The sequence below is a fragment of the Pseudophryne corroboree genome, chromosome 6 (assembly GCF_028390025.1).
Source record: "Pseudophryne corroboree isolate aPseCor3 chromosome 6, aPseCor3.hap2, whole genome shotgun sequence".
In the NCBI taxonomy this organism is placed as follows: domain Eukaryota; kingdom Metazoa; phylum Chordata; class Amphibia; order Anura; family Myobatrachidae; genus Pseudophryne; species Pseudophryne corroboree.
In genome coordinates this window covers 81,381,513-81,406,337 of record NC_086449.1, presented here as the reverse complement: position 1 = coordinate 81,406,337, position 24,825 = coordinate 81,381,513, and the positions used below count along the sequence as shown (strand labels likewise).

Here is a 24,825-nt window from a genome sequence, read left to right as displayed (position 1 = left end):
TTCCACGAGGAAAGTGGGCTCTTCTTGGGCGGCTGCCCGAGGGGTCTCGGCTTTACAAATTTGCCGAGCTGTTACTTGGTCGGGGTCAAACACTCTTGCAAGAGTCTACAAGTTTGATACCCTGGCTGAGGAGGACCTAGAGTTTGCTCATTCGGTGCTGCAGAGTCATCCGCACTCTCCCGCCCGTTTGGGAGCTTTGGTATAATCCCCATGGTCCTTACGGAGTCCCCAGCATCCACTTAGGACGTTAGAGAAAATAAGATTTTACTCACCGGTAAATCTATTTCTCGTAGTCCGTAGTGGATGCTGGGCGCCCATCCCAAGTGCGGATTGTCTGCAATACTTGTATATAGTTATTGCCTAACTAAAGGGTTATTGTTGAGCCATCTGTTGAGAGGCTCAGTTGTTATCATACTGTTAACTGGGTATTGTATCACGAGTTATACGGTGTGATTGGTGTGGCTGGTATGAGTCTTACCCGGGATTCAAAATCCTTCCTATTTGTGTCAGCTCTTCCGGGCACAGTATCCTAACTGAGGTCTGGAGGAGGGTCTTAGTGGGAGGAGCCAGTGCACACCAGGTAGTCCTAAAGCTTTCTTTAGTTGTGCCCAGTCTCCTGCGGAGCCGCTAATCCCCATGGTCCTTACGGAGTCCCCAGCATCCACTACGGACTACGAGAAATAGATTTACCGGTGAGTAAAATCTTATTTTTTCATGTCGACCTAAAGTTCGTGGCGACCTATTTCTAGTATCGACCTACCCACTGTCGACCAAGTGGTGGCGACCTAATGGGTGTTGACCTAATTGCTGTCGACCTTGAGGACCATACCCGCTGTGTGTCAGTCAGGCACATGGTCCTCATGCATTCTTTCACAAAGTTTCATGTTTGGCTGCCAGTGATGCCACTATTTTGCTAGAAGCTGTTGCTGCACTGCAAAGAGTGTGAAAGACCTGGAGAACCCTCTATACCACAAGGTCTGAGTGTCCCTCAATAGATTAGGAAAAATCGATTTAACATAAATATACAAATCCCATTATTATTCCATGTAACCTCCCCCTATATTGCCTCTAGAAAATAGCTTCTGCCACTTGGCTCTTTCAGGTATTATTTCAGGAACTGGCATGGAATGAATGAGACGGAGCCAGCGGTCTGTCGCAATGTCCCTAAAATAAGTGACAGTAGTGAAGATAAGAGCCGGGCGGAACAGTCTGGGGCGATCCTGGACTTGGCATCCTTTGAGTACCTGTTTGAACAGGTAGAGTAAGAATACATGATAATTATGGCCAGTGGCAGGAGGTGGATGGTGTTTAAATGACCTCCGATATCTCAAGCAAGCAAACAAGTTGATTCCAAGACTATTGAAGAGGCGAGTGAATGAAAGTGTTATAGAATATTTTTATTTTTTTGCTGATTTAAAGTGTTATGGCCTAGGGATCATAGTAGCCATGCTATTTTAATTGTTGATGACTCTATTTACTGATATATTTTGTGTCCAATTTTTAATAATTTATCTTTAACTGTAAATTTCTCAGTTTCTTCTAAACGTAACAGAGCACCTTCATCCACTCACCTCTTCAATTGTGTAATGTTATTTTTATCTATGTGTTGGTAGCAATGTGCAAACTTGTCTTTTTGTGGTACCCTGAGTTACAGCACAGAGCTGCTGTGCCTGGAAGCAGCTCTGAGTCGTGTACAGGGGCAGCAATAAGAAATACATCACTTGTTGAAAAGATCTGAACATGAAAATTTAAAGCATTACATTTAACAAACCTTTTAAAAGTGGGCCTAATTCAGCAGTGACCCATGCTGCTATTTTTTTGCTGTTTGCAATTGCGAGTATATGCTAATATGGCAGGAAGCTTACCTGCTAATGGGGACACCCTCTGCTGACTCCTTATATCTGTCTGATGGCGTATATCAGCGGAAACATTGGTACCATCAACGCAGATCAGGCGGCTGACCACCTCCTGAGTGAGTAAGAGCAGTTGCCCCCAGAACAGCTTTTAAACTGGCCTGATACGCCTGCGTTCAGCTAGCTCCCCACCCCCCACCTTGGTACCACCCCCCAAATGCGTCAGTCACTTTGCAAAGGGATCCTCTATGTGAGCTTGATCGCATATCATTTGCATTGCATTGCTTAGACACATGTGCATCGAAAAAATATTGATTCGCTGGCGTGCAGCAGCAGCAGCTTTGTGTTTATATCTGAATGGGGCCCAGTGTGCGATCTGGATGGAATGCCCCCTGTAGCAGGAAATCATAATGGGTGGTTCAGTAGATAAAGCTGTCTGGTTTTACAGACTGGTCTTTCAGTAATCTTGCTGAACAATTGGTTTGTAGTGTGTGGCCAATGCAACGGCTGCTCAGTAGTATTAGAATATGAGAGATAGATATAGCTATATTGGGAAAGGCTGGTGGGCTGAGGTGATCCAAATTATAGCGGTTTTCGGTTCGTATATCTGCCGTCAGCTGAGAGCTCGTATGTGCAAAAACTTGGTGCTTGCATCGCTACTGCTGTGTCCAGTCTGTGTAGCCATAGGCCTACTCTTGAGCTCAGTGTCCCTCGTTTTTGAGTGTCGGCTGCGAATGTGTATGCAATTGCGAATGAGTTTGCGATGGCTTCGGGGAGCATTTTTTTTTTTTACTTCATTTCTGGGCGGCAGCTTCACTTGCTTATATCAGCAGTTATATAGCCTAGAAGATTGAACTTGTATTTGCGTACAATCATGAATTACGCCCATAGTTCGGTGAATAGGAGTTGCAGTTGATTTAAGGGACTTGGGGGTTATTCAAAGTTGTTAGCAAACCAAAAAAGCACACTAAGGTGTATATTCAATAAGTCGGATCCATTCCGACATGCATTTGTCGGAATGGATCCGCCAACCCCTATTCAATATAGTGGCCAAATCCGACTTTAAAAAGTTGGATTGAGGTGAGGAGACGGGCTACGGGGAGCCTCTTCCTGCAGCGCGGCACTGGGCGGCGTGTTTTCCGACAAATCGGGAATTACTGACTTGTCTGAAAAAAACCTGCAGTTTTTGAATAGGACCGAAATCTGTCGGAAGCTGCCGTCTTTCCGACAAGACAGCAGCTTCCGACAGCTATTGAATACACCCCTAATGAACAGAACCATGCTGCACTGAGGAGGGGACAGATATAACATGTGCAGAGAGAGTTAGATTTGGGTGGGGTGTGTTCAAACTGAAATCTAAATTGCAGTGTAAAAATAAAGCAGCCAGTATTTACACTGCACAGAAACAATATAACCCACCCAAATCTAACTCTCTGCACATGTTATATCTGCCCTACCTGCAGTGCAACATGGTTTTGCCCAATTGCTAGTTTTTTTGGGTTTGCTAACAACTCTGAATAACCCCCTTGGCCTCTTCTCCCATAATTCCAAGCTGCTTTGTCTGTCTTGCAGGGCAAGTTTGACTTTGTGAATGATGTAGTGTCACTGAAGGACTTTCACGCTGAGCCCGACATCCACAAGTTTAAGAATGAGAGCCTGGGTATGGCTGTGCTGCACCTGTCACACATTGCCATCAAAAAGAAAGTGTCACTGGAAGAAGTGGCCAAGAATATTAGGTAAGTTTTCTTTTTTATTTAGTTATATTGGCTCGTTTAATTTGGGACTGGACCAGCTGGCCTTGCTTGTGGTTGGCGAGGCCCCTCCCTTGGGAATGGCTTATCCACTTTTTGTCACTTTTGGTGATTTTGAGCTGTACTTAAATAATGTGCCAGAGATCAGTAGCATTTGTTGATTACATTTATTAAAAATAAATGCCAGTTCCCACAGTGCTTTAGTCACATGACTCATGCCATGGGGACTTTAGTGCTCCTGGTTATAGTTGGGGTGAGCAATGTAATTTCATGGCACAAATGGAGCGCATCTTTCTCCTTCATCCACTAGGGGACACTGGAGCGCGGTTACAATGGGGAATAGTAGGCAGTAACTGGGAGCTGGCACTTTAAAACTCAAACACTGTGGTTAGCTCCTCCCCTACTATGTCCCCCCTCCAAGCCAGTCTTTGTTTTATGCCCAGAGGGAGCTGGTTCACTCTTGGGTTTTCTCTGAAGATTTTTTTTTTATTCTTTCTTACACTCACAGACTGGCAGCTCTGCCACTGCCAGTCTGCACCGCGGTAAGCTGCCGGCGGGGTCCCATCGCAGCTGCGTGTGCTCGGGATAGACCTCGGCTGAAGGAGACACTGCGTGCGGTGCGTGTCGGGGCCGCTCCGTCGGCAGAAGATTCCGGCAGCACGGCAGAGGTAAGTATGTGCGGCCGGACACCGTGTCGGGGCCGTCCCACAGAGGGCAAACACAGCGGTGAGTAAATAGGTGGCTATTTTATTTTATATAGATGTGACTGTGTCTGTGTTTTTCACAGACAGACTGCTCTTAGCGCCCCCCCCCCCCCCCCCGCTCTTAGCGCCGGTCCCAGTGGCCGCTGCTCGCTCCCCCCACTTCCCCCGCACAGATCCCCGTTCAGCGCGGCTCACAGAGCCGGCACGGGGATCGCGCTGGAGGCGCTAAGCAAGTTTGAATTTGGCGCCTTTGCGGAGGGGGGCGGAGCTTAGTCCCGCTCTGCTCCGCCGGGCTCAGCGCGCGCTGGCGGCCATTTTCCGAGGCTGCAGCGCGGGGGGAAGAGGCGAATCGAGTCCTCTGGTCACAGTGAGCCGGTTGCAGTGGGGACAGGGGGCATCTATCATTTATTAGGACAGGGGGCACAGGGGGCATCTATCATTTATTAGGGCTTGCACAGTAGCGTGCAGGATACATTGGGACGGCTGTGGCTGCGCTTCTCCCTGCTTCACCCCCCCCCCTTCCCTCCCTTTCTGTGTATTGCTGTGATTAGGGGAGGGTGACAGGTGCTAGGTCCTGCCATGGCATCTAAAGGCTCCAAGGCAACACGAAAACAGGGTCTCCAGTTATGTGAGGATGGTGGGTCAGAACCATCTGCCCAGTCCTCATCAGAACCCCAGTGCACCCCTGCATGGACAGCTCACAGAGGTTAGGTCCCTGCTGACTGGGGAACTGAAGGCCTCGGGAAGATAGAGAGGCGACCCGGTACCGACAGCTTGTCCCGGTACCGGAGCCAGAACCGGTATGGGCTGTTTCCCTGGAAAAATCAGTGGAAGGGCTCTCTAGGGCGGTAATTCCTTCCCAAGCCCCGTCCTTTAGTCCTCCGCCACAGGCTTCTAAAAAGAGATTCCTAGCCTCTGTGTTGCAGGAATCTGACGATGATATGCCTCAGTTAGATGAGGCGGTGGTAGATATACAGGATTCTGATGACTATCAGGTGTATGAGGACTCTGAACCAGTAGCTCAGGGTAATGAGTTTCTTATTACTGCTATTCGCTTAGTATTACAGGTGGAGGAGACGGAGCAGGACGCCTTACGCCCTTCAAGGTTTGGCACCAACCAATGCTTGCCGGTGACCTTTCCAGTTTCGGATGCGCTGGATGCGCTCATCACAGCAGCCTGGAAACATCCAGACGCGAAGTTTCAGGTATCAAGAAAAATGTTGTCTTCCTATCCTTTTCCCACAGATAGCAGGACGCGTTATGAGACCTCTCCGATTGTGGATCCTTCGGTGTCTCATCTGTCCAAGAAGACTGTTCTGCCGGTCCCTGGAGCGACTTCGCTTAAGGAGGCGTCTGACAGGAAGTTGGAATCCACCTTGAAGACTATTTACTCGGCGGCAGGGGTATTACATCGCCCGGCGCAGGTAGGTTGTTGGGTCAACAAGGCGATGGAAGCTTGGGCGGAGCAATTGTCCTCTGGAATTCGGGGCGATTTGCCGGCGGATCAGCTGATACAGTTGGCAGAACACATCCGTGAATCAGCCCTTTAGCTTTGCGAGGCTTCCAAGGACATCTGTATTCTCGGTGCTAGGATTTCCGCTTTAGCAATTTCGGCCCGCAGAGCTCTCTGGCTGCGGCAGTGGCAAACGGATACGGAGTCCAAACGGCCTGCAGAAGCGTTGCCCTTTACAGGAGAGGTCCTGTTCGGTAAGGGTCTGGATGCCTGGATTTCTCTGGCCACCGGAGGTAAGTCGACTTATCTTCCTTCTGCTTCTCCAGCCCCTCGCAGGCCATATAGGGGTCCCTCCTTTCGATCCTTTCGTGCCCCTTCCAGGTTTCGAGGCCAGGCCAGGGGAGGAGCTTCTGCAGATGTTCCACAGCCTAAACCCAGTCAGAGGTTAAGTCCTCCACCACTACCACCGCATGACGGGCTTCCCTCCCAGCTGGGAGACCACAGGGTGGGAGCTCGTCTGTGGGACTTCAGGGAGGTCTTGGTACAGTCCTGTCCAGATGCTTGGGTCAGGGATCTCATCATTTGCGCTTACAAGCTCGATTTTCAAAACCGACCGCCCCAGCGGTTTTTTACTACGGGTTTACCAGTTTCCAACGACAGAAAAGTTGCTTTACAGGCAGCGGTCCAGAAGCTTCTGTCCCCAAAGTACTGATCTCTGTTCCCGCTCATCATCGGAAACAGGGCTATTACTCAAGCCTGTTTCTCGTACCGAAGCCGGACGGCTCGGTCAGACCAATCCTGAACTTGAAGGATCTCAATCCGTATTTGAGGGTATTCAAGTTCAAGATGGAGTCCCTCCAGTCTGTTATTGCAGGTTTGGAACAAAACGAGTTTCTGGCGTCCTTAGACATCAAGGATGCATACTTACATGTTCCCATTTGGCCTCCTCATCAGGTTTTTCTCCGGTTCGCGATTCAGGATGCTCATTTCCAGTTCCAGGCCCTTCCGTTCGGTCTCTCTTCTGCTCCCAGAGTGTTCACAAAGGTCGGAAGCAGGGTGTGACGATTGTTCCCTATCTGGACGATCTGCTCATAAAGGCGCGCTCGGCAGACCTGTTACTTCAGAATATCCGGATAACGCAGGACCTTCTGATTTGGCATGGGTGTATCCTGAACTTCCTGAAGTCTCACTTATGCCCTTCACAACGGTTGCTGTTTTTGGGGATGATTCTCGACACGGTCTGTCAGAAGGTTTTCCTTCCTCAGGACAAGATCTCTGCAGACGCTGGTAAGGTCGGTACTTTGACACCGTCGGGTGTCAGTGTGTCTGTGCATGCGTCTTCTGGGAAAGATGGTAGCGGCGTTCAAGGCTCTTCCGTACGGTCGCTTCCACTCTCGACCGTTTCAGCTGTGTCTTCTACATCAGTGGTCCGGATCTCATCTGTTCCTTCATCAGCGGGTGACGCTATCTCCAAAGGCAAGGTCGTCTCTTCTCTGGTGGCTCCAGTCGGCACATCTATTGGAAGGAAGGCGGTTCGGAGTGTGGGATTGGACTCTCCTCACCACGGACGCAAGTCTGCGAGGCTGGGGGGCAGTGACCCTCGAACATCGGTTTCAGGGGCGCTGGTCGATCCACGAATCCATTCTCCCCATAAACATTCTCGAATTACGGGCGGTATACAACGCCCTACTTCAGGCACATCACCTGCTGCGCGGTCGAGTGGTCAGAGTTCAGTCAGACAACGCGACGACGGTAGCGTACATCAACCGACAGGGCGGCACTCGCAGCCATGCGGCAATGAGGGAGGTCACCAACATCCTTCTTTGGGCGGAGGAGTATGCTCTGTCCTTCTCGGCGATATTCATTCCAATTCCAGGAGTGGGCAATTGGGAAGCCGATTACCTCAGCCGACAGGATATGCACCCGGAAGAATGGTCACTTCATCCCCAGGTGTTTTGGCAGTTGGTCCGCCGGTGGGGAAGACCACAGATCGACCTCATGGCGTCCCGCCTGAACCATCAGCTGCCTCTTTATTACTCTCGAACGAGGGACCCGGCGGCGGCGGGCGTGGATGCCCTCACGGCTCTTTGGAATTTCCAGTTCGTTTACCTCTTTCCTCCTTTCCCGCTGTTGCCTAGGGTTCTGCAACGCATCAAGAGAGAAAACGCTCTGGTCCTCCTGGTGGCTCCAGATTGGCCACGCAGGGCTTGGTACTCCACCCTACACCTGTTGTCAGTGGCCGAGCCTTGGCCCCTGCCACTACGGGACGATCTTCTACAACAGGGTCCTTTTCTTTATCCAGACTTACGAAGGCTTCGTTTGACGGCGTGGCTGTTGAGAAGGCCATCTTGACAAAGAAGGGGATTCCTCGTACGGTTATACGAACTATGCTTCGGGCTAGAAAGTCAGTCACATCGTCTCACTACTACCGTATTTGGAAGGCCTATGTGGCCTGCTGTGAACGTCAAGAGTTTTCTCCTTCAGTTTTTCGCTTAGCCCGCCTACTCAGTTTATTGCAGGCGGGTTTCTCGGCAGGCTTAAGACTGGGTTCACTAAAGGTGCAGGTCTCTACTCTTTCGGTTTTCTTCTAGAAGAAGTTAGCCTTGCTGCCGGAAGTTCAGGCTTTCTTTCAGGGGGTTCTACGAATACAGCCTCCCTTTCGCCCTCCGACAGCGCCATGGGACCTCAATCTGGTCCTCTCTTTTCTGCAATCTTCGTTGTTTGAGCCTCTGGAGTCAGTGGAGATGAAACATCTCACCTGGAAGGTGGTTCTTCTCCTAGCTCTCGCTTCGGCCAGACAGGTATCAGAACTTGGGGCTCTCTCTTGTCGACCTCCTTACCTGGTGTTTCATGCTGATAGGGCCGAGCTCCGTACTCGCATGTCTTTTCTACCTAAGGTGGTGTCCGATTTTCACATCAATCAGCCACTTGTGGTTCCGGCCCTCTCGGTGGACTCTCCGGACTCGAGATCATTGGACGTTGTCAGGGCGCTCAAGATCTATGTGGATAAGACTTCGGCTATTCGGAAGTCCGACTCCTTATTTCTCTGACGTCCTAGTGGATGCTGGGAACTCCGTAAGGACCATGGGGAATAGCGGCTCCGCAGGAGACAGGGCACATCTAAAGAAAGCTTTAGGATCACCTGGTGTGCACTGGCTCCTCCCCCTATGACCCTCCTCCAAGCCTCAGTTAGATTTTCTGTGCCCGACGAGAAGGGTGCACACTAGGGGCTCTCCTGAGCTCTTTGTGAAAGTTTTAGTTTAGGTTTATTATTTTCAGTGAGACCTGCTGGCAACAGGCTCACTGCATCGAGGGACTAAGGGGAGAAGAAGCGAACTCACCTGCGTGCAGAGTGGATTGGGCTTCTTAGGCTACTGGACATTAGCTCCAGAGGGACGATCACAGGTTCAGCCTGGATGGGTCACCGGAGCCGCGCCGCCGGCCCCCTTACAGAGCCAGAAGAGCGAAGAGGTCCGGAAAAATCGGCGGCAGAAGACTTTCCTGTCTTCAGATAAAGGTAGGCGCACAGCACCGCAGCTGTGCGCCATTGCTCTCAGCACACTTCACACTCCGGTCACTGAGGGTGCAGGGCGCTGGGGGGGCAGCGCCCTGAGACGCAATAAATCGATAGAAAACCTTTTATGGCTAAAATAAATGCATCACATATAACTCCTGGGCTATATGGATGCATTTAACCCCTGACAAAACATACAAGAAAACGGATGATAAGGACGCCGAGAAAGGGGCGGAGCCTATCTCCTCAGCACACTGGCGCCATTTTCCCTCACAGCTCAGTTGGAGGGAAGCTCCCTGGCTCTCCCCTGCAGTCACTACACTACAGAAAGGGGTTAAAAAAAGAGAGGGGGGCACAAATTAGGCGCAGTATAAACAATACAGCAGCTATAAAGGGAAAAACACTTATATAAGGTTATCCCTGTATATATATATATATAGCGCTCTGGTGTGTGCTGGCAAACTCTCCCTCTGTCTCCCCAAAGGGCTAGTGGGGTCCTGTCCTCTATCAGAGCATTCCCTGTGTGTGTGCTGTGTGTCGGTACGTTTGTGTCGACATGTATGAGGAGAAAAATGATGAGGAGACGGAGTAGAGTGTCTGTAATAGTGTTGTCACCCCCTGGGGGGTCGACACCTGAGTGGATGTACTGTTGAAATTGCGTGACAGTGTCAGCTTTGTATAAAAGACAGTGGTTGACATGAGACAGCCGGCTACTCAGCTTGTGCATGTCCAGACGTCTCATACAGGGGCTCTAAAGCGCCCGTTACCTCAGATACAGACGCCGACACGGATACTGACTCCTGTGTCGACGGTGAAGAGACAACCGTGATTTCCAATAGGGCCACACATTGCATGATTGAGGCAATGGAAAAAGTTTACACTCTTCTGATAATATAAATACCACCAAAAAAAAAAAAAAAAGGGGTATTATGTTTGGTGAGGAAAAACTTCCTGTAGTTTTCCTGAATCTGAGAAATAAAATGAGGTGTGTGATGATGCGTGGGTTTCCCCCCGATAACAATTGATAATTTCTAAAAAGTTATTGGCAGTATACCTTTTCCCGCCAGAGGTTAGGGTGCGTTGGGAAACACCCCCTAAGGGGGATAAGGCGCTCACACGCTTGTAAGAACAAGGGCTCTACCCTCTCTGGAGATGGCCGCCCTTAGGGATCCTGCTGATAGAAAGCAGGAGGGTATCCTAAAATGTATTTACACACATACTGGTGTTATACTGCGACCAGCAATCGCCTCAGCCTGGATGTGCAGTGCTGGGTTGGCGTGGTCGGATTCCCTGACTGGAAATTTGATATCCTAGATAAGGACAGTATATTATTGCCTATAGAGCAATTAAAAGATGCATTTCTATATATGCATGATGCACAGCGGAATATTTGCCGACTGGCATCAAGTATAAGTGCGTTGTCCAATTATACCAGTAAAGTGGTCAGGTGATGCGGATTCCAAACGGCATTTGGAAGTATTGCCTTAAAAAAGGTAGCCTCTCAAAATAAGACGCCGTATTATCAGGCGCAGTCCTGGTTGGCAAGCGGACAAAAGGGTTCCTCTTTTCTGCTCGTGACAGAGGGAGAGGAAAATGGCTGCAGAGATCAGCCAGTTCCCAGGAACAGAAACCCTTTTCCGCCTCTGCCAAGCTCTCAGTATGACGCTAGGGCTTTACAAGTTCAGGCACGAGGCCCGTTCTCAATGAATTTCAGTGCGCAGTGGGCTCACTCGCAAGTAGACCCCTGGATCCTTCAGGTAATATTTCAGGGGTACAAATTGGAATTCGAGACGTATTCCCCTCGCCGTTTCCAAAAGTCTGTTTTACCGACGTCTCCCGCTGACAGGGAGGCAGTTTTGGAAGCCATTCACAAGCTGTATTCCCAGCAGGTGATAATTAAGGTACCCCTCCTGCAACAGGGAACGGGGTATTATTCCACACTATTGTGGTACCGAAGCCAGACGGCTCGGTGAGACCGATTTTAAAATCTAAAATCTTTGAACACTTACATACAGAGGTTCAAATTCAAAATTGAGTCACTCAGAGCAGTGATTGCAAACCTGGAAGAAGGGGACTACATGATGTCTCGGGACATCAAGGATGCTTACCTTCATGTCAAAATTTACCCTTCTCACCAAGGGTATCTCAGGTTATGGTACAGAACTGTCACTATCAGTTCAGACGCTGCCGTAGGGATGGTCCACGGCACCCCGGGTCTTTATTGAAGTAATGACCGTAATGATGATATTCCTTCGAAGGAAGGGAATTTTAGTTATCCTTTACTTGGACGATTCCCTGATAAGGGTGAGATCCAGGGAACAGTTGGAGATCGGTGTAGCACTACCTCAGGTAGTGTTGCGGCAGCACGATTGGATTCTCAATATTCCAAAATCGCAGCTGGTTCCGACGACTTGTCTTCTGTTCCTAGGGATGATCCTGGACACAGTCCAGAAAGAAGGTATTTCTCCCGGAGGAGAAAGCCAGGGAGTTATCCGAGCTAGTCAGGAACCTCCTAAAACCGAACCAAGTCTCAGTGCATCAATGCACAAGGGTTCTGGGTAAAAATGGTGGCTTCCTACGAAGCAATCCCATTCGGCAGATTCCACGCAAGACTTTCCAGTGGAACCTACTGGACAAATGGTCCGGGTCGCATCTTCAGATGCTTCAGCGGATAACCCTGTCACCAGGGACAAGGGTATCCCTCCTGTGGTGGTTGCAGAGTGCTCATCTTCTAGAGGGCCGCAGATTCGGCATGCGGGACTGGGTCCTGGTGGCCACGGATGCCAGCCTGCGAGGCTGGGGAGCAGTTACACAGGGAAGGAATATCCAGGGCTTATGGTCAAGCCTGGAGACATCACTTCACATAAATGTCCTGAAGCTAAGGGCCATTTACAATGCTCTAAGCTTAGCAAGACCTCTGCTTCAAGGTCAGCCGGTGTTGATCCAGTCGGACAACATTACGGCAGTCACCCACGTAAACAGACAGGGTGCCACAAGAAGCAGGAGGGCAATGGCAGAAGCTGCAAGGATTCTTCGCGGGGCGAAAAACCATGTGATAGCACTGTCAGCAGTTTTCATTCCGGGAGTGGACAACTGGGAAGCGGTTTTCCTCAGCACGACCTCCACCCGGGAGAGTAAGGACTTCACCCAGAAGTCTTCCACATGATTATAAACCGTTGGGAAAAACTCGACAGGTATTGCGCCACGTCAAGGGACCCTCAGGCAATAGCTGTAGATGCTCTGGTAACACCGTGGGTGTACCAATCAGTGTATGGGTTCCCTCCTCTGCCTCTCATACCCAAGGTACTGAGATTGATAAGATGGAGAGGAGTAAGTACTATATTAGTGGCTCCGGATTGGCCAAGAAGGAATTGGTAACCGGAACTTCAAGAGATGCTCACGGAGGATCCGTAGCCTCTACCTCTAAGAAGGGACCTGCTCCAGCAAGGACCTTGTCTGTTCCAAGACTTACCGCGGCTGCGTTGACGACATGGCGGTTGAACGCCGGATCCTGAAGGAAAAAGGCATTCCGGATGAAGTCATCCCTATCCTGATCAAAGCCAGGAAGGATGTAACCGCAAAACATTATCACCGCATTTGGCGAAAATATGTTGCGTGGTGCGAGGCCAGTAAGGCTCGACGGAGGAAATTCAACTGGGTCGATTCCTACATTTCCTGCAAACAGGAGTATCTATGGGCCTGAAATTGGGGTCCATTAAGGTTCAAATTTCGGCTCTGTCAATTTTCTTCCAAAAAAGAACTAGCTTCAGTCCCTGAAGTTCAGACATTTGTTAAAGGGGTACTGCATATACAGCCTCCTTTTGTGCCTTTAGTGGCACTTTTGGGATCTCCAGGTGGTTTTTGGGTTCCAAAAGTCACATTGGTTTGACACACTTAAATCTGTGGAGTTAAAATATCTCACAGAAAAAGTGGTCATGCTGTTGGCTCTGGCCTGGGCCAGGCGCGTGTCAGAATTGGTGGCTTTATCCTGTAAAAGCCCTTATCTGATTTTCCATTCGGACAGGGCGGAATTTGAGGACTCGTCCTCAGTTTCTCCCTAAGGTGGTTTCAGCGTCTCACCTGAACCAAACCTATTGTGGTGCCTGCGGCTACTAGGGACTTGGAGGACTCCAAGTTGCTAGACGTTGTCAGGACCCGGAAAATATATGTTTCCAGGACGGCTGGAGTCAGGAAATCTGACTCGCTGTTTATCCTCTATGCACCCAACTAGCTGGGTGCTCCTGCTTCTAAGCAGACTATTGCTCGTTGGATTTGTAGTACAATTCAGCTTGCACATTCTGTGGCAGGCCTGCCACAGCCAAAAATCTGTAAATGCCCACTCCACAAGGAAGGTGGGCTCATCTTGGGCAGCTGCCCGAGGGGTCTCGGCTTAACAACTTTGCCGAGCAGTTACTTGGTCAGGAGCAAATACGTTTGTAAAATTCTACAAATTTGATACCCTGGCTGAGGAGGACCGGGAGTTCTCTCATTGGGGGCTGCAGAGTCATCCGCACTCTCCCGCCCGTTTGGGAGCTTTGGTATAATCCCCATGGTCCTTACGGAGTTCCCAGCATCCACTAGGACGTCAGAGAAAATAAGAATTTACTTACCGATAATTCTATTTCTCGTAGTCCGTAGTGGATGCTGGGCGCCCATCCCAAGTGCGGATTGTCTGCAATACTGGTACATAATTAGTAGTAGTAGTAGTAGTAGTTAGTAGTTAGTAGTTAGTAGTTTGTTGTTGTCACCATTGGATACAATGTAGCGCCTTTGCGCTACATTGTATCTCTGCCGTGCGCAGCCTGACTGACAGCTCAGGAGCGCACAGGCAATCAGGAGAGTGCCACGACGTGGCGCTCCCTGATTGGCTGAAGGGACCCTCTGTGACAGGAGTCACGGGGGGTCTCGGCAGTCGGGGAAAGGGGTCCCATGTGTAAACATGGGACCCCTTTCAGTGCGTGGTTCGTTTTTTTCTGTTTGTTTTTTTGCCAAGTACGTGGATTACAAGCTCAGAAGAGGACCGATCTACACTGGATTTTTGTGAGTATAATTTTATTTTCAGGTACCCCATGGATTCTACTTGGAGAAGTGGACCGACCCTCGTGTGAACATAGGTAAGTATGTGTGAATGTAGGTGTGCATGTATGTAATAAAGTTTTACTTTCAAGGTGTGCGAGTTCTGTTTTTATTTGGGTATTTTTTTTGTAGTAGTACTACAGGTACCAGCGGGCCCGTTTAGCCACCACATGCTGGTACTTGTGGTTCTCCAAGTACCAGCTTGCGGGCGAGGCTTGCTAGGACTTGTAGTACTGTTACAAAAAACAATATTCTTATTTTTACACATGGCTATCATCCTCCCATCTGCAGCCCTTGGATGGGGGGGGACAGCCTCGGGCTTCACCCCTGGCCCTTGGGTGGCTGGAGGGGGGTACCCCTTGATTTAAGGGGTCACCACTCCTCCAGGGTACCCCGGCCAGGGGTGACTAGTTAGTGATTTAATGCCAGGGCCGCAGGGACCTATATAAAAGTGTCCCCTGGCTGTGGCATTATCTCTCTGACTAGTGGAGCCCGGTGCTGGTGTTAAAAATACGGGGGACCCCTACGCTTTTTGTCCCCCGTATTTTTGGCACCAGGACCAGGCGCAGAGCCCGGGGCTGGTTGTTAAATTATGGGGGAACCCCTGTCAATTTTTTCCCCATATTTTTGCAACCAGGACCGGCTCAAAGAGCCCGAGGCTGGTTTTGCTTAGGAGGGGGGACCCCACGCAATTTTTTTTTTTTTAGTTTTTACACTAAACGACCCTTTCCCATAGATAACCATGCACAGATCTCACTGATCCGTGCATGATTATCCAAACTCGCCAGGAAAAAGCAGGTCTATTTTTTTGCTGCTTTTTTAACGAATCGCAAAAAAAAACACCCGCACTTGAGCATTCAGACACTAACACCCAAATACGAATTAATAGTGAATACCCGTGTTGTATGAAATAATAGCCGCATTTGACCGATGGTCTATTCATTCGTATTTCTGAACTTAGCCTTGAAAACCATAACGAATAGCCCAAACACTGCCGAGATTTGTGCTTAGTGAATTCCCGTGTTGGGACTTAAAAAAAACAAAACACAAATCGGTCAAACTCGGATTATTAGTAAATATAGGCCCTTGTCTCGATGGATTCGGCTGACCATCAGACAAGCTTATTTGGCAGCTTCTCGGGAACCTCCGTCTTCAATTTCAGCGCACTCTACGCGTTCTGTGGGGCCTTCATGGGCGGCTGCTCGTGGGGTATCCATGACTACTTTATGTCGGGCGGCTACTTGGTCGGGCCGACATACGTTTGTCAAATTCTACAGATTTGACACTTTTGCGGCCTCTGCATCACAGTTTGGCCGAGCGGTTTTACAGGACTCTCAGCGCTCTCCCGCCCGTCTTGGGAGCTCTGGGACGTCCCCATTATAACTGCGCTCCAGTGTCCCCTAGTGGATGAAGGAGAAATCAGGATTTTGGTACTTACCGATAAATCCCTTTCTCCGACTCCACAGGGGACACTGGACGCCCACCCAGCGCTCTTTGCTCCTTCTTTTTTTTTTTTTTTTCCGCTTAATGGTTCGCAGATCACTATGTGACTGCTTGTTTGGTTCAGGCTAACCTTTTGTTAGGTTAGGTTCCAAGTTGTTTTTTTTGTGTTATCTTGGTTTACGTGGCGGCGTTAACCTCCTCTACTTTAACGTTGATTTATTCCAGCTCTCCTCGGGCACAGTTTTATGTAGACTGTCTTGGAGGGGGGACATAGTAGGGGAGGAGCTAACCACAGTGTTTGAGTTTTAAAGTGCCAGCTCCCAGTTACTGCCTACTATTTCCCCATTGTAACTGCGCTCCAGTGTCCCCTGTGGAATCGGAGAAAGGGATTTATCAGTAAGTACCAAAATCCTGATTTCAGAATGTTTCTCACCCTGTGGAATCGAAAAGGACAGTTTATAATTACAATCTAATTGCAAATGTTATTGTATTTCTGGGACATTTGTGCAAGATGGGTCACTTTCCATTCTTCCTACAGATGCCTAGCATGTAAATGAGGTAACTGTGACATTTGTGTATTCTCATGAAATGGGCGCTCTTGTCACCCACTTCTTACCCGATTTGTTTCTACAGCTTTAAGGAATGCATTCCCAAGTCGTTTTGCCGGCAGATTCAGCAGAACAACTACCTTACGAAGTTCCGCATCAGGAACGTTTTCAAAAAGTTTGTCCGTCATTTCCACCTCCACACAGTGAGCCCCGGCAAGCTGAGCGAAGAGGACGTTATGTACAAATACCTGTCGACTCTTGAAAACCTGGCGCCAAAATTCGGCTGCGAGGTGTTCTGGACTCGGTCGCTGGAGCTGCCGTCAGAGGGAGAGAAACTGCCTTTGTACATTAATGGGGGATATGTGGATCACACAGACTGTGCGGGCGAGGAGTTTTCCGCTACACATCAGGTCATGGTTTGCGGTGTGTCAGGGATAAAGTGGAGAACTGTGAAGCAGGAGGTGAGTTTGCTAGAGAAAACAAAATCCTGTTATAGTGCTTTTTTTTCATTGCACAACTTATTTATGTTTGCCAGTTCTGTATGCTAATTGGTGGACATGCTAAGAGCAAGCCACTACCCACTTATATGATTGGAGCATTCTATTCCCGTGACGTCATCCTGTTTGAGTCTAGATGTAATGTCTCCTACTCGCTACTATAATGTGATGGCATGGAGGCCACAAAGTAAGAATGATATAGAAAGACACCAAATATGCCAAAAAATCATCCAGTGATTTCACGTTTGTAGACTGTGATCGATTTTCACACAAGTGAGCGATTGTCAGCGGCCTGCACATGCGCTGCACATGCGTCAAGGTGCCGATGCGATCTCGCTCACAATGAGGATTTCATGGGAAAGTGATTGGCCGGACGTGATCGTTTGGAGGTTGCAAAAACGCTGGGGTGTCACTGCTATTTTTGGGGCGTGTATCTGCCATCAACATATAAAAGCATGTTGCCTGCGTTGCTACTGCCGTGTCCAGTCTGTGTATAGGTTGCGAATGTGTGTACAATTGAAAATTAGTTTGCGATGGCATCCGGTGGGCGTCTTTTCATTCCTGCACGGCAGCTTCTGCAAATATCAGCAAAAGCTGAGAGACCTGCAAAGCATGTGTGTATAAACATGAATTAGGCCTAAAAGTTCATTAACCTGGAGAAGGCATAAGGAAGTTATAAACCAGTGATATGTGCAAGGGGATAAAGGCACCTGCCAATCAGCTCCAATATGTAAATTAACAGTTAGGATCTGATTGGCTGGTGCCTTTATCACCTTGCACATATCACTGGTTTAGCACTTCCTTATGCCTTTTCCAGGTTAATACATCTGCGCCTATTCTTTCAATTTTTCTTTTTTTTTGTGTGCCCTTTTAAGTTTCGTCACCTGTCCATTATATTCTTAAGCTTTGCTTTCTTTCCCCCATGTGGGAGACTGGGACATTGGGCTATATATAGTTCCAGAGTATAGACAATCTAGGTAAGATAGGCACAAGGAATTCCCATTAACAAAAGTGCACTCGCCACACTGTCTCAAAAAGCCCAGACTATAGGGCAGTCCCATAGCAGATGCCAGAAGGTGCCCAAAGGAGCAGTACACTTAGGACATACAGAGCTAGACTTTCCTATATACCTACGCATGCTAACAGGGGTCATATAAATTATGTGGAGAATAAATAATTGAATCTGTTGAAAGCGTGTGGAAGTAGCTTAAATCTGGAGGCTCTCAGGAGCTGCCTGCTACACCTTATTTTGCAAGGATCCCACATACTGGATCACTCCCATTTAACCCTTAGCGCTGGTAAATCCCCACTATGGTGAGCTTGTAGAATAGAGGAATATACATAAGAGCTACCATCTGGTTGTGTAAGAAACATGGAATTATGTACAAAATAAAAACGCCTAAATTTATTACCAGAATATGAAAATAATTTATTTTTAATGTGAATAAATCTTTACGACCTGCTCAGTAAGGTTGGTTTGTGGTTTAGGAACGGTCAGGAAGCAGCAATCCAAGAAATTACTTCAGCAAGAAAAGTCGTGTGAAAGGACAGAAGGTGGGAAAATCTGTGTTGGCGGAATCAAGTGACCAGAAGTGGGTGCAGTTTTGCGATTTCCAGGATATCACTCATATTGTTATCAGCAGGAGTAAAGTCAGCATCAACTGTCAGGATAACCGCTGCCTGGTGCGTGGTTATTCCATTCCATCATCCTCTTCTCCCAGCTCTTCTTTTTTTTTTTTTTTTCTTAATCCCCCATCTTGCTCTATCTTTCTCTGCCTTTTTCCTCTTCTCCCCTCTCCCTCCCTTGCACCTCACTTGTTAAGTTCTGATATTTCTTCGCTGGCTTTCCCTATCTCGCTCTCTCTCAACCCTCCTAGCTGGATTGGCTTTTTCCTTGTTCACTCACCACCTGGTCACCCTTCTTACCATTTCTTGCTGCTGCTTTTTTTTATTCTTTCCTTCCATCATGGCTTTTTTTCCTTCTGTGAAATCCGCTGTCCTCCTCTCTCCTCTACAGGAAATAGTCCTGCCATCATATGAAGAAGCGTTGTCTTTTGTAGCGCTGGTGGATGGCTATTTCAGGCTCACAACGGACTCCAACCACTACCTATGTCATGAAGTTGCCCCTCCACGCTTAGTGATGAGTGTCCTGAATGGGATTCACGGACCCATCCAGTAAGTGCACAGTACACCATACATCTCCATCTCTCTCTGCCCCCACGCCCCCCCCCCCTTCCCCCATACATCTCCATCTCTCTCTGCCCCCGCCCCCCCCCCCCCCCCCCCCTTCCCCCTCTCCTTTAGAAGATAGTGGCTGTTATGTTCCAGACTCTGACCGTGCATTGCTTCCATAATTACAGTATACAGTGGGCGGGGTCAGAATGTCATCAGATCCTCCCATTTTTCAAGCTCCATCTCTCATCATATGTGGTCTTTTCATATTATTACCTGGAAATGTCCCTCTCTGTATTACTTGTACATCAGCTTTCATATCCCAGCCCTTATGTGACAAGCTGGGGACCCAGCACTCTGATGGCAGCCTACACTCAACCCTTCCATTGTAGTTCACTCTTAGTAAATGGTATATGCACTTATTTCAGTGCTTCATATTGTGGGCCTGATTCGCAGCTGTACGCAAGTCACAATGCGCATTGATCAGGTATATGCACACTGACTGTATTCGTTATTGCGAATGCATTGATCCATCCACTGACGGAGCACACTAACGTTGAACTCGGTGTAACTGGACTGTGACCGGGCAATAGCATAAGATGATAAGTAGGCTGATGCGTCCAGCTCAGTATGAGGCCGTGCAGTACTTGCTTATGCTGATGTATGGGTAAGACTGGACAATCATCCTAGAACAAGTGACGTCACTTCTCGTCTCTGTAATACTGTTCTTTTAATTCCATGACATCTGTCATCCCGCAGGGAGCAGTACGTGGTGCAGAAGCTGAAGCGGGAAGAGCAGGCGGATGGCTTGTACATTATACGCTGGAGCGCTTTTAACTATAACAGACTCATCATGACTGTGAAAGGAGGAAACCAGGTCAGTAATGCGTTAACTGGTGGCGTGGGCTTTCATATGGGTTACCGGTGGCCGCAGAATACCGGTAGGGGGGTGGTGAGTGCAACGAAGTCCCTTGCGGGCTCGGTGGCGGGCTGTGCTCGCCACAGGTTTTATTCCCACCCTATCGGTGTTGTGGACACCCATGAGTGGGAATAGTCCCTGTTAGTCGGAATGCTGACTGTTGAGATCGGTATTGTGACTCATAACGACCTCCCCTTTCATATATGTAAAGTTACTGTTGGCTTTTTATTCCTTTAGCTCAAATTACTTTTATTTATACTCTTTCTGAATCTTTGTGTCATTTGCTGACTTTATTGGATTGTTATGGTAAAGAAATGGAGATAAATAAAGTGGAGAGAGAGAGAAAGCACCAGCCCATCAGCTTTTAACTGCCATGTTACAGGCTGTGTTTAAGAAATGACAGGAGCTCATTGGATGTTTATCTCAGTGATGTCACAAGCGGAGGGGGGAGCGGGGGTGATGTGATCCCAAAATGCCAGGTGCTGCACTGTAGCGTTATGTGCAGCTCTCGGCTTCTGTCACAGCGCAGGAGCTGGCACTGCAGCCACAGCAGTCTCCGGTGGCAGCCCGCATCTCCAGGACCCCGGAGTGATGGAAACGGTGTTTTGGGATGCAAAGCCACGCCCCCTCTGAAGCCTTTTCCCGTGATGCGTGCCAGGTGTCATTTTGGTAAGTGGCGCCTCTGGTTTTTCTCTCCACATTATCTCTGTCCAAGTCTTAGTATACCTGCCCCATAAACCTTTCTGGAAGCATGCCTGCTATCAAGACAGTGCTGGACTTTTACTCCTTTCTTTGCCCCATCTCTGAACGCCAGGGCACTACCTCCATGGTTTTAGCTGTATTTTGCAGTGATATGAAGCATCCACTAGTGATAACTCTACTCCCCACTGTGCTGGCCCATCTGTACAAATGGCTGTGGCACTGTTTTTTTTCTGACACTGTTACGTCTGGGATTTCATTTGTAGAGCCAGGACTTCTATCTTTAGGTTTTTAAACTTCGCTAAACAGCTAAAACAAATAGGCGGTCATTATGGGTAAAATGTCAGTCTGTTTATTTCTGTTGCATCTCCCTGTAACTTCCTGCTTTGTGTTCTATTGTCTCACAGAGTAAAAGCTGCAGCTACAGGCAGTTCAGGATAGATAAGGTGGGAAATTTATATACACTGGAGCAGTGGGACCGAGGGTTCCCCAGCATCAAAGAATTGACGGAGAGCCTGAGGGGCTGCACCCTGAAATCTGGGCAGGAGGTGTTCCACGTGCAGCAGTGTATCCTGCCAAAGTCTGGAGGTACAGACACCGCTTTGATTTTTATATCCTGACAACATTGAGAGTATAGAATCAAATGCATTCAATGTATAACCTAAGGAATTATTTCACAACTGTAACAGTCTCCTATCTGTATTTGTTGCATATATTTTCTAGCTATGGTTGACCCACGCCAATGCATCCTCTTTGTGAAGATACAGGATTGCAAATCACTTGGGCATGGCAATAGGTGAAAATCAGTGGTGGTTTATTCAGCAGTGTGGGTGATTAAACAGCATGGCACACTTCAGTAATACAGTCCAACAATTCCACACAACAGTTCCCATAACAAATCCCTGGCAGAGTATCATCTCTTTGGCTAGGATCAGTGACTAACATCCCCAGCCCTCAGGGTAGCGTTCCTTTATCATCCTCCTAATCCCACCGTGGGAACGATCAGGGTAGTTAAAAAAAAAAAAAAAAGATTCAGATTGGTGTGATATTCGCAGTATCATTACATTTACAAGGCAAAATCAAGTTCGGTCGGAATCTCAGAGCTCTGGCCGTCTCGCATTCCAGTACACCCGGCCTCATGTATTTATAGTCCTTGCTTTGTGCACTGGGGCACAGTCATGTTTGAATAGAAAGAGGGTTTCCCCAAACTTTGCCACAAGTTGGATGCATAGCATTATCCAAAATGTCTTGGTATGCTGAAGCATTAAGATTGCCCTTCACTAGAGATAAGGGGCCTAGGCCAAACCCTGACAAACAGCCCCATACCATTAGCCCTCTTCAACTAAACTTCACAGTTGGCATAATGCAGTCAGGAAGGTAACGTTCTCTTGGCATCCACCAAACCCAGACTCAACCATCTGACTGCCAGAGAAGCGTGATTCGTCTCTCCATAGAACACGTTTCCACTGCTCCACAGTCCAGTGTCGGTGTGCTTTACACCACTCCATCCAATGCTTGGCGTTGGTGATGTGAGCCTTGCATGCATCTGCTCAGCCATGGAAACCCATTCCCGCCGCACAGTGTTTGTGCTAACATTAATACCAGTGGAAGTACCGAACTCTTCAGCTATGGAATTGGGAGAGCATTGGCAACTTTTCCGCACCTTACCAGTCGTTGGCCCCGCTCTGTGATTTTACATGGTCTTCCGCTTCATGGCTGAGTTGCTGTTGTTCCTAAATGCTTCCACTTTCTAATAATGGGGCAGATGTATTAACCTGGAGAAGGCATAAGGAAGTGATAAACCAGTGATAAACCAGTGATATGTGCAAGGGAGGCACCAGCCAATCAGCTCCAATATGTAAATTTCAGTTAGCATCTGATTAGCTGGTGCCTTTATCACCTTGCACATATCGCTGGTTTATCACTTCCTTATGCCTTCTCCAGGTTAATACATCTGCCCCAATATCACTTACAGTTGATCGTGGAAATTTCACAAACTGTCTCATTGAAAGGTGGCATCCTATGACAGTACCACATTTGAAGTCACTGATCTTCTTATGAATGACCCATTTTGTATCACAAATGTCTCCATTTGCAAACCTCATGGCTAGATGCTTGATGTTATACACCTGTGGTGACAGGTCTGATTGAAACACCTGAATTCAATAATTAGCAGGTGTGGCCAAATACTTTTGTTCATATTGTGTCCTATGGGAGACATGTACTAAGCAGTGATAAAAGTGGAGAAATGAGCCAATGGAGAAGTTGCCCAAGACAACCAATCAGCTGCCCTGTATACTTTTATAGTATGCAAATTTAAAATGTTACATCAATGCTGATTGGTTCTCCACTGGCTCACTTCTCCACTTCTATCACTGCTTAGTACGTGTCCCCCTAAATTACAGAATGTATATAGGGGTCTATTCATGTAGAAAACGAAATCAGAATTGCTACTTATCACTATACATCGCATCGCTTCGATGCGATATATAGCCGTGATAAGTAGCAATTCATGTATACTCACCCTTCCGACGATGCGCTGCGGTGTCTGGGGCTCCCACGGTGACGTCTTCTCCGGCGGTCCCTCTCTGCGATGCGCGGGGTCCAGTGACGGGTCCCTTTGCGCATGCGCAGCTTGATGACCTCCCGGCAGGCTGCAGTGGTTGCTGGGAGGTCGGGGGGCGGAGCTAGCGCAAGGTGCAGAGCAGCGATCAGGGAAGCATTGAGCTTCCCTGACGTCTCCGCACCGCAGTTCAGGTTACGCCGTCCTCAGATGGCGAACCTGAACTCCATGGAGAAGCGGAAAGCAGAGCTTTCCGCACCTTCATGAATCGCACTCACCATACAAAGGTATGGTGATGCGATTCAGGCACAGAGCGGGGGTACCGCTGGAGAAGTCAGAGACTTCTCCACGGTAACCGGCTCTGTGAATTGCGGTAAGCAGAGAAAAGCCCTGTTTACCGCAAAACAGGGCTTTTCTCTGCTTCATGAATAGACCCCATAGTCGCATGTTGGGGTCACATGGGCAAAATTTAGTCTATTTTGCATTTCTCTTACGTCCTAGAGGATGCTGGGGACTCCGTAAGGACCATGGGGAATAGACGGGCTCCGCAGGAGACATGGGCACTTTAAGAAAGACTTTAGGTATGGGTGTGCACTGGCTCCTCCCTCTATGCCCCTCCTCCAGACCTCATCTTTTACTACTGTGCCCAGAGGAGACTGGGTGCATTACATGGAGCTCTCCTGAGTTTCCTGTCAGAAAGTATATTTGTTAGGCTTTTTATTTTCAGGGAGCCTGCTGGCAACAGACTCCCTGCATCGAGGGACTGAGGAGAGAGAAGCAGACCTACTTCTGTGAGTTTCAAGGCTCTGCTTCTTAGGCTACTGGACACCATTAGCTCCAGAGGGATCGGTACGCAGGTCTCACCCTCGCCGTCCGTCCCAGAGCCGCGCCACCGTCCTCCTCACAGAGCCGGAAGGTAGAAGCCTGGTGAGTATAAGAAGAAAAGAAGACTTCAGAGGCGGCAGAAGACTTCATGATCTTCACTGAGGTAACGCACAGCGGTGAAGCTGTGCGCCATTGCTCCCATACACCTCACACATGGCAGTCACTGTAAGGGCGCAGGGGGGGCGCCCTGGGCAGCATATAAACCTCTCTCTGGCTAAAATATATATATATTGCGTCGGCCTGGGTTTGTAGCGCTGTAGAAGCATGGACAGATACCTTATCAGCGGAACTTGAGACTATAGATAAGGATACCATTTTATTGACCCTAGGGCATATAAAAGATGCTGTCTTATATATGAGGGATGCTCAAAGGGACATTAGTCTACTGGGTTCTAGAATCAACGCTATGTCGATTTCTGCTAGACGAGTCGTATGGACCCGGCAGTGGACAGGTGATGCCGACTCAAAGAGGCATATGGAGGTTTTACCTTACAAGGGCGAGGAATTATTTGGGGAAGGTCTCTCAGACCTGGTCTCCACAGCTACAGCTGGTAAATCAAATTTTTTGCCTTATATTCCCTCACAGCCTAAGAAAGCGCCACATTATCAAATGCAGTCCTTTCGATCACAAAGAAACAAAGTACGAGGTGCGTCCTTTCTTGCCAGAGGTAAGGGCAGAGGAAGAAAGCTGCACAACACAGCTAGTTCCCAGGAACAGAAGTCCTCCCCGGCTTCCACAAAATCCACC

The 24,825-nt window shown here is 48.5% G+C and overlaps 1 protein-coding gene across 3 annotated transcripts in view; it reads left to right on the top strand.

The window, feature by feature from the left end:
* TYK2 (tyrosine kinase 2) overlaps positions 1-24,825 on the top strand; it is a 132,088-nt gene that overhangs the window by 73,922 nt on the left and 33,341 nt on the right. For all 3 annotated transcript variants that reach the window (XM_063931366.1, XM_063931365.1, XM_063931367.1), the window contains exons 4-10: positions 1,103-1,256; positions 3,426-3,589; positions 16,428-16,803; positions 18,328-18,522; positions 18,857-19,014; positions 19,771-19,888; positions 21,037-21,217. In XM_063931366.1, the coding sequence (XP_063787436.1) occupies positions 1,103-1,256; positions 3,426-3,589; positions 16,428-16,803; positions 18,328-18,522; positions 18,857-19,014; positions 19,771-19,888; positions 21,037-21,217 (1,346 nt within the window). The remainder of the gene's footprint in view (positions 1-1,102; positions 1,257-3,425; positions 3,590-16,427; positions 16,804-18,327; positions 18,523-18,856; positions 19,015-19,770; positions 19,889-21,036; positions 21,218-24,825) is intronic.